An 8,851-nucleotide genomic window follows, 5' to 3' on the forward strand; every position below is an offset into this window, starting at 1 on the left:
TTTCTCGGAGAGGTGACCTTGGTTAAAACACATAGCGCCAAGAAGGTGAGCAAACATATTAAGAACAGTGTGCTATATACACCAGGTCCCTTGAAACATATGCTGTGCAGATGTTTCTTCCCTGCAGCGACTGTGTCAAGCAGGAAGGATGGACCGGCTTCCGGCAGAGTCCAGTTCCCCAAAGAGCTGGGTGACCCCCACCCTGCAGGCAGAGCTGAGCCCACAGCGGGGGCAGGATGTCATCTACAGTAGTTCCTGACAGCATCCAAGGTGTGGCCCCGGGTAGCCTGCTCCAGCTGCTGGCCCCGCTCCTGGACCTTTGCATCCAGGGTGGCCAGGCCTCCTGCACCTTGGCCAACTGCTGGGCCAGGCTGTCCTGAGCTGAAGGTTGCAGCAGGCCCAGGCGGTAAGTCTCTGTCCGCACCTGCGCCACCTTCTTCTCCACGGCTGCCAATTCCTTCTGCTGCCAGGACAGAGGATCAGATCTCACTCCCTCCTGTGTGCTCCTCACTCGAGAGTCCAGTCCTCACTGGCCAGGCCACCTACGCTCGGCTCCACAAGCTGGGAGGGGGTCCTTGCCTCTCGCTTCTAGGGTCCCCTTACCCACTGTCTTCAGGGAGTGGCTCAGACAGGAAGCCCAGAGCATGGGCCCTCACCTCCAGGTGCCTGTACTGTTGCTGCAGGGTCTGCATCGATGACAAACTGTGGTCACAGGTGTCTCTTGCCATCAGGGTGGCCTTGTCCTGCATCCAGGCCAAGCTCAGCCATGGCCTGCTCCAAGCCACGAAGCTCCCGGGCTGCAGCCAGGCTCCGGAAGAGGGCGGGCGGGCTGCTCTGGGCTCAGCGTATTCCTAGGGTCCTTTCTCCCCGGAGTCATGACCTCCTGGGCCACCCCCTTGCAGGGCTGGGTGACTCGCTCATGACCCCCCAGGCACAGAACATGTCCCAGATGTGGCAGCTGCTCAGTGAAACGCGATATTACTGATGATGTGGTCGGGCCTCAGGGGCATCCTGTGGGGAGAGTGTCTTCAGGGCACAACACGTGAGAAAGGCAGAGATGGGGGCTCTGCAGCGGGTGAGGTGGGTCCATGTGGGGAGGACGCTGGTTTGGGGCATCCACCTGCTGAGAGGAGAGGGTCAGCTCAGGAGGCGGCTCTGGCTCGGACCCTGGGAGATGGCATCTCTGGTCCAGGCAGAAGTCTTCCACCTCCTGCCTCCCTACCTGGCCCCTCCTGGTGTGGTTCACACCTCCAAGAAGCAGACAGCATGTCCGGCAGCTCCTAACTCCGCCAAGCCACCCCCACACAGCTCCCGTTTTCTTAAGGACAGCCACGGCCCCAAGACCATCCAGGGGCGCCTGCAGGAGGTTCCTCTCATCATTGATGTTTCTATCTCTTTATCCCTCTCCCTTCTTATTTCTAAAATCAATAAAAACATACTTAAAAAAATGATGATAGAGAATCACTGATCGGCTGCCTCCTACACGTCCCCTACTGGGGATCAAGCCCGCAACCTGGTCATGTGCCCTGACAGGGAATTGAACCGCGACTTCCTGGTTCATAGGTTGATGCTCAACCACTGAGCCACACCAGTCAGGCCGTCTAAACCACCTTTGATCATGAACTGCTATTAGTAAGAATTTTTTGAGCAGGGACTTCCCAAATATATATGTATTTGTGTGTGTGTGCATGTATTTAGCTATATATTATTCTATATATGTATATACTTCTGTACTAATATGTTAAGTACATTGTCATGTGTTCAAAAAAGAAACGAGATCATTAAAAAATAGGAAAAGAAAGTTTAATGTGCCCCTCTCACCCTGGGGCCCACCCACACCTCATATTGGCCAAGTCCCCACACTGGTGTGTTAGCCTTTGTCTCTTCCTTCTGGGGCTGCTGAAGCGGGTGCAGGGCCCATGCAGGGAGGCTTGACGGAACCCAACACCTGAGAGGACGCCAGAAGCCTGGGAGGGGAGGGGTCAGGTGGCGCTCCCCACGGAGGCAGCTGGGCCTGCCAGGAACTGTCTGAAGTGCTGGTGTGTTAGCCTTTGCCTCCTCCTTCTGGGGCTGCCGAAGGGGGTGCAGGGGCCATGCAGGGAGGCTTGACGGAACCCAACACCTGAGAGGACGCCAGAAGCCTGGGAGGGGAGGGGTCAGGTGGCGCTCCCCACCGAGGCAGCTGGGCCTGCCAGGAACTGTCTGAAGTGATGGGCAGAGAGGGTGTTGACAGAGACCAGCAAACCAACGTTTGCCATCTGTCAATCAAAGACCCCCCAGGGTTCCCAGGTAGGGGTCTACCTGCAAGGAGGAGGGGATGGCTCACCTGCCCCTGCCAGGGCACCAGCACGAGGCGTCACAAACACTATGGGTCCCGGTGGGCTCTCTCAGGAGGGAGACCCTGCCAGTCTGGGGTCCAGCTTTTGGCCAAGATCTGCCTTGATCTAAAAGTCTGAGGAGCTGGACGAGGCTCCTTGTGGAACCTGGCACCTTGTCAGCAGTGTCGGTTTCAGTTAAATGAGCATAAAAGAAACCTGTCAGTGGCCAGAGTGCCAGGCACCAGCGAGGACATGAGGGCTCCCTTCAGGCCTCATGCAGCCCCAGAGCAGGCAGTGCTGTCCCCGTGCAGCAGACACTGGACTCCATGAGGAGTCTGCCCCAGCGCCCCCGTGAGTGGGCAGCAGGGAACTCAGGACTGCCCGGCTCTGGAGGCCTGACCGTAGCCCTGGCGCTGGTACCATCATTCCATTAGGTTGTTTCTCTCTTCGTTCCCCCTGTAACACTCCCCCTGATCTCAGCCCAATGACCATGTGCTGCTTGGCATTCATAACGGACCCCCTCCCTGCAGGGGGGAGGTGGTGGGGCCCTGGCTTCTGATTGCAGCCCTTGGCAAAGGCCGGTGAGCCTGGGCCAGGAGGCAGAAGGGCAGGAAGGGAAGAGCCAGATGCCCCATGCCCATGCCAGCCTCCCACGACTCCCCTCAGCCCCAGAGCCAGAGGTACCTGAGGAGCGTGACCCGGCACCGGCTGAGGGTGCCCTGGGCCTCGGGGTGTCCACCCCGGTGCAGGCTGTGGGCCAGGCTTCTCGAGTGCTGATCCTTCCCGCCGGTGCCTCCAGGCCCCGCTCCAGCACCCCGTGCTCCCGCAGGAGGGTCTCCACGTTGGCTAAAGGGTCCCTGATACTGTGCATGGGGCTGCACCCCCCTATCCCAAGCTATGCTTTCCCCCCAAAACCATCCTACCAAGCACAGCCTCAGCTCACCCCTGGAACCCTCGAGGCTGTACTTGGCTTTAGGACTGTGATTCTCAGCCAGGGAAGGTACTGGGGGCTACGGTTTAAGTGCCAGAATTTCCAGGGCAGGTGGGGCTTTCACGTGGCAGGAACGCCTCCCCTTCTTCGCACTCCCAATAAGGCTCCTCAGCACAGGATGGGCTGGGCCCCGATGGTTCTCTGAGGTTTCCCATGAGCAGGCTCGCCTGCCACAGGGGTCGGGACAGTGGTCGGAGAAGCAAACCTCTGGGTGCAAGGAAGCGAGAAGGGCAGAGGTGAGAAGGGTGGTGGGAAGAAGGCAAGAATGGGCCTGGGCCACACGCTCACCCTGTAAGCTCCCACGGCATTCCCGGGGCGGGTGCACCTGAACTGCTCACATAGATGGGCAAGTAACTGCCCAGGGACTGATGTGGCTGAGGTGGGGAGACCCCTTGGCCTGGGAGCTCAGGCAGCCCTGGCTGGTTTGGTCCCTAACGCTGCTCTGGTAAACCCTCCCTCCCTCACTCCTGCTGGCACCTACCTCAGACCCTCACCGGCTGGGCACACTTCCTGGCTGCAGAGCCAACTTCCCATCTGCTCCACAGAGCTCAGGAAGAACCGCTGGGAAAGGAAAGGCAAGAGGAAGTGAGTCCAGTGACTGCAGGGGCACGAACCTGTAGGTGCCCAGTGGGGAAACAAGGGACCTGGGGCCTGGGTCAACAGGACGAGTCCACGCAGGCAAGACTTGTGGGCAAGCTGGGTGGTGAGCGGTGGGAAGAGGCCCTGGCACAGCAGCCTCTCTGGCTTTGGCTTTGACCAGGGCGGTGGGGTTAGTGCAGCCCCCGTGGGCAGGGCAGGATGGAGGCTGCTTACCTGCAGCTCCAGAGGCTGCTGCCGCTGCAGCGGGCGCTCCTGCCAGGTCCCTTCCAGGCCATGCAGCTCCTGGTCTAAGCCAGCCAGGGCCTGGTGGATGCCAGGGGTGCACAGGTGCCCAACTGCCAGCAGGCACTGCCTGTGCTCCGGGCCAGGCGTATGCTGTCTGCTCGGGAGTCCAGCTCAGCCTGTAACAGGGCTGGACTCAGATCCCAGAGCTGAGGCCGCCAGGGCTGGAGGAGGCCCAGTGGGGAGGAGGAGGGCTGGGAGGCAGCTGGAGGAGGGATGGGAGGAAGAGGAGAAAGGCAGAGGCAGGTGATGGAAAGAGGACCCAAGAGAAAGTTGGGATCACAGGAGGGAGAGGGCAGAGAGGAGGTGAGATCCCAGGGTCTAACTGCTCACCTTTAGCTCCTGGAGCTCCTCCAGCAGGTGCTGGGCCTCTGTGGGGCTGCGGGGGGCACTTCAGGCATCCATCTCCGCCCGCAGCCCCGGGCCCAGACCGGCAATTCCCGCAGCACTGCCTGCAGGTTCTGAGCTTGGTGCGAGGCATCCAGTGACTCCCGCCTGCCCACAGGGTTCATCAGCTTGTCCTCTGAGCCCCTCTTCCCCCCTCTGCCTGCCAGTGCCTTCTGTCCCAGAATCCCCTCAGCCAAAGACGGGCCCCCAGGGGCTGGGGATCAATGGGGTGACAACACGGACAGGTATTTGAAGGATGAGAACTGGGGCCAAAGAAGTATGGGGACCGAGGGATGGTCAGCAAGGGCACTGGGGTTCGCACCACTTCTGGGCCCTGCTCCGGAGCTGCCGCCAGCGGTCCACCATCTCCTGCTGCTGCGGCTGAGGCTGTGGCCGCCAGGGGACTTCTCTGGCAGAGGCGGCCCTCCTCCCTCTCCAGGGGCCGTGGGGGAAGCAGGCTTTACTCAGGGGAGTGCCGGCTCCAGGGGCCCGGAGGAGTAACAGCTGAGTGGACCCTGCCGGCTCTCGAGGTCCCGAAGCCCCTGGTCCTCCGCCTGCCTTCCCAGGGCCCCACCTCCACGCCCAGCCACACACCGCCAGCCGGGCCTGAATGGGGCCCATTTCCTGTGCCAACTTCTCACGTTTCCACAGCAGCCTCTGCACGCAGTCCAGGGCCTGGACCAGGGCGGCCTGGGAGGAATGGGGAGACACCGGCTTGGCCTTTCTCCAGCTCCTCCCTCCCTGCAGAGGGGTCGCTGGCTGCAGGGTTTTTGTGTAGGAAGTGAGCACGCAGGTGATTCCCTTCCCAGAGCCCTCGTGGGGCAGAGGGTTCTGAGGAGAGATTTGGGGTGGGGACTGCCATCTGTGAGGTGCTTCCACATACACGGTCTCATTGGACCTCATCCCTTTGGGGGGAGCTGAGCACGGACGGGCGGGCCTGGTGAGGTGGGAGCCACAGGAGAAGTGAGGATGGTCTGTTCCACATGGGGCCTCTCAGGCTGCCTGCAGCCCCTCCACTCTGCCTCTGCCGGCAGCTGGCCGGCCATTCTCGCGGTGGCTGACACAATCCTGGGCTAACGCCCGGGTCTGAGCTTGCTCAGGGACAACGGAGAAAACCCTGGGGTGGGGGGTCTGGCCTCTGGCCTCACGGTGCTTCTGGGGGTGAAAGGATCCAGGTGGGGTATCCTCAAAGACTGCAGTGGGGGCTCCTACAGTCCAGAGAGGGTCCTGAGAACCCCTGAGGCCCCCCTGGTGGAACCTCCAAGTGCCCTCGCTGAAGAGGAGAGGTGGGCGAGGGCAGGGCCCGTGAGCAGCGCTCACTCTGGGCTGCATTTCTCTCTGATCCGCTCAGTGACGGCATCCAACTCACAGGACAACGTGTGTGTCTCCAGGGCATCTTCAAGCTGCCGCTGGTGCCGGAGCAGGTTGCCATGGAAACTGTGCCACCTGGCAGAGAGGATGTGAGGCTGAGTCTGAGCTGGCCCTCCAGCCCCCTCTCCTGCCCACTGCTTCCCACCCTGGGGCTGGCCTGCTGTTGAGCTGGTGTTGCCGCTGGCAGATGGCCTTGACTTGCTGGGGGTCCCGGTTCTTGAGAGGCAGCGACAAGTCCTTGCTGCTCCTGTGGTGTCATCCTCTGCGCCCTGTGGGGGTGCAGGGTGAGTGCATTGGCACCGCCCACTCTGAGCCCCTATCTGCACTGCAGTTGGCACTGAGTGTCTGCTTGGGCCCGAGGGAGCATGAGAGGCAGCTTGTCTGGGGAGTGGAGGCAGCTGCCTCCTCCGTGCCCCATCCCGTCCCGTCCCACCCAGGGGCAGTGAGCAGGGCACACCAGGAGCCCGCAGCCTCACAGTCTGAGGCCAGAAAGAAATGTGCTCCTGAGTCAGGACCAGATGGGAGGGGGCGGTGGGTACGCAGTAATTAACAGACGCTTTTGGAGTTAAAATGCAGCTTGTTGGGATCCGAAAAGCACCTTCATAAGAGAAATAGATGTTTGGGTGTGTGTGTGAGTAGGGGGAGATGCTGAGATGCTGAAGGATGGTTACTGATTACCCATTACACTCAGGCACACATGCATTCTTGCATTCTTTTATTTTCAATTTTGAAGTAATTATAGATGTCCAGGAACTTGCAAAACTAGTATAGAAAAGTCTCATTACTCTTCCCCCAGCTTCCCCTGACTGGTAACAGCTCACATATCTACAACACAGTATGAATAACTGGGCTACAGATTCATTCAGAGTTCATCCGTTTCTACATGCACTCATCTGTGTGTGTGTGTGGGGGGGGGGTATAGTGCTGTGTAGTTTTGTTACTTGTACAGATTCGTGTAACCACCCCCACACGTACATGCTCTCTTGCCTACGAGGTGGTAGGTGTTAGCCCCATTTTAAAGACAGAGAAACTGAGGCTCAGCAAGATGAAGGAGCCTGTCTCAGCACATCCAGGCAGTAAGTGCGGAGCTGTCACTTGAGCCCACACCTGACTCCAGAGCCCAGTACTCTGAGCTGTTTTCCCAATGGGGGGATGTGTTGGCCGACCTCCCCCCTGAGGACCCTTACCCCGGCCCAGACTCCTTGGAGCTCCCGGAGCTGTTTGAGGAGCGGCAGGCAGTGCTCATGGTTCTGTCCCAGGTCACCGAGGCTCACCATCACCCCCTGTGGAGGCGGAGGAGCAGGAGGGCAGCCCTGTGAGCACCAGCCCTGGTGCACCCAGCCCCCTGGCACCTAGCTGCCGGGGCTCCCACCTGTCAGGGAGCCAGGGGGCTGCAGGCCTGGGGCTCCCCAGTTCTCAGCCCCACAGCCTCACCCCCAACTCGCCCCTGCCCAGCGGGACCTCACCAGGCCCTGCATCCAGGCCTCACAATGGTCCTCTCTCTGCAGGAACTCCAGGAAGTTCTGTATGTCCTGCAGGTTCTGGCCCCAGAGGGCCACCGCCTGTGTCAGCGTCCCCCAGCGCTCCCACAGCGCCCGCAGCCTCTGGGAGACCTCTCCGCTGGCTGGTGGCTCTGTGCCAGGAGAACCTCACCCTCCTGGGAAGGAGGGCCACTGGGAGGCCCTGCCCGTCACCCTCCCCTCTTTCCTCCGTCACAGGCCCCTGCCTAAGGCCTTTCCCATTGGCCATCCTGGGATTCAACTTTGGGGCAGGGCTGGGGCTGACGGCCTGGCTGTTACCTCGGCGACTGACATTATGACCTCCTCGTGGGCCTGGACCTCAGCCTGGAAGGCCTGGTGTTCCCGCAGGTGCCTCAACTGACCTTTCGTGTCCCCAGGAGGGGGCAGCTCTCCCAATCGCTGAGCCTGGTGAGGGATGAGTGGTCACTGTAGTCCCAGAGGGCTGGGTCCCCATGAGTACCAGAGCGGGCACACCTGCTGTGTTCCCCAGGGGTCAGCTGGTCCAGGGCCCACCTCCTGCAGCAGGCTCAGCACAGCCTGTGTGCGACACCCACTTCCTCTGCCCTTGGAGACGCTGCAGGAGCGCTCCCAGCGCCAACTCGCTCCTGGGGAGGGATGAGTGGTCACTGTAGTCCCAGAGGGCTGGGTCCCCATGAGTACCAGAGCGGGCACACCTGCTGTGTTCCCCAGGGGTCAGCTGGTCCAGGGCCCACCTCCTGCAGCAGGCTCAGCACAGCCTGTGTGCGACACCCACTTCCTCTGCCCTTGGAGACGCTGCAGGAGCGCTCCCAGCGCCAACTGATCTCCAGCTGCCTGCAGGACAGGAGAGGAAGGGTGGCCTCCACCGGGCTGGGGCAGGGAAGCTGCCTTGGGGTGCACAGCTGCTTGGGGGCTGGGCTGCCCTGCAAGAGGCTGAGCTCCATGGATGAGGGTGGCAGGGGCAGTGCATCCTGGCCGCTTAGATACCAGGGGGGCCTGGGGGGCCAGGCCTTCATTCCTCCCCACCCCTGAGCCTTCCTTCCAGCCTCCATCTCAGGTGATAGCAACTCCATCCTTCCAGATGCCGGGCTAAACCTTGGAAACTCACTTCCTTACACCCCACATCTGCTCCGTCTTCAAGTCCTCTTGGATTGAAAATATATCCAGAATCCCACCACTGCTCACTGCCTCCACTGCTTCTTGGGCTGGATATTTCAATGGGCTCCTAACTGCTCTCTCTGCTTCTGCCTTTGCCCTGTCTGTCTGTCCATCATCCAGAGTGGTTATTGTAAAACAAAAGATGGTGTCCCTCCTCTGCTCAAGCCCTCCCACGATCCCCCCTCTTTCTCAGAGGAAAAACCCAGTCCCCACTGTGCCCTACAGAGCCCAGCACGATCTCTGCC

General features: G+C 60.7%; 1 protein-coding gene and 1 long non-coding RNA gene across 2 annotated transcripts in view; both read right to left on the reverse strand.

The window, feature by feature from the left end:
- Positions 1–916: 916 nt before the first annotated feature.
- Positions 917–3,866, reverse strand: LOC106725063. The gene is made up of 3 exons (XR_001360933.1): positions 3,791–3,866; positions 3,003–3,516; positions 917–1,123 (listed from the first exon to the last, which is right to left on the reverse strand). It is a non-coding gene; the product is annotated as an uncharacterized LOC106725063 (long non-coding RNA).
- Positions 3,867–4,227: 361 nt separating this feature from the next.
- The window catches only part of SPTBN5 (spectrin, beta, non-erythrocytic 5), a 10,041-nt gene continuing 5,417 nt past the window's right edge, over positions 4,228–8,851 (reverse strand). Inside the window, exons 2-8 of the mRNA XM_014534828.1 lie at positions 8,069–8,074; positions 7,749–7,874; positions 7,416–7,490; positions 7,137–7,232; positions 5,948–6,218; positions 4,525–5,268; positions 4,228–4,310 (exon numbers count right to left, since the gene is read on the reverse strand). Of these exons, the coding sequence (XP_014390314.1) occupies positions 5,216–5,268; positions 5,948–6,218; positions 7,137–7,232; positions 7,416–7,490; positions 7,749–7,763 (510 nt within the window). The 5' untranslated portion in view covers positions 7,764–7,874; positions 8,069–8,074 and the 3' untranslated portion in view covers positions 4,228–4,310; positions 4,525–5,215. The remainder of the gene's footprint in view (positions 4,311–4,524; positions 5,269–5,947; positions 6,219–7,136; positions 7,233–7,415; positions 7,491–7,748; positions 7,875–8,068; positions 8,075–8,851) is intronic.

This window comes from Myotis brandtii, unplaced genomic scaffold, assembly GCF_000412655.1.
Source record: "Myotis brandtii unplaced genomic scaffold, ASM41265v1 scaffold133, whole genome shotgun sequence".
In the NCBI taxonomy this organism is placed as follows: Eukaryota; Metazoa; Chordata; class Mammalia; order Chiroptera; family Vespertilionidae; genus Myotis; species Myotis brandtii.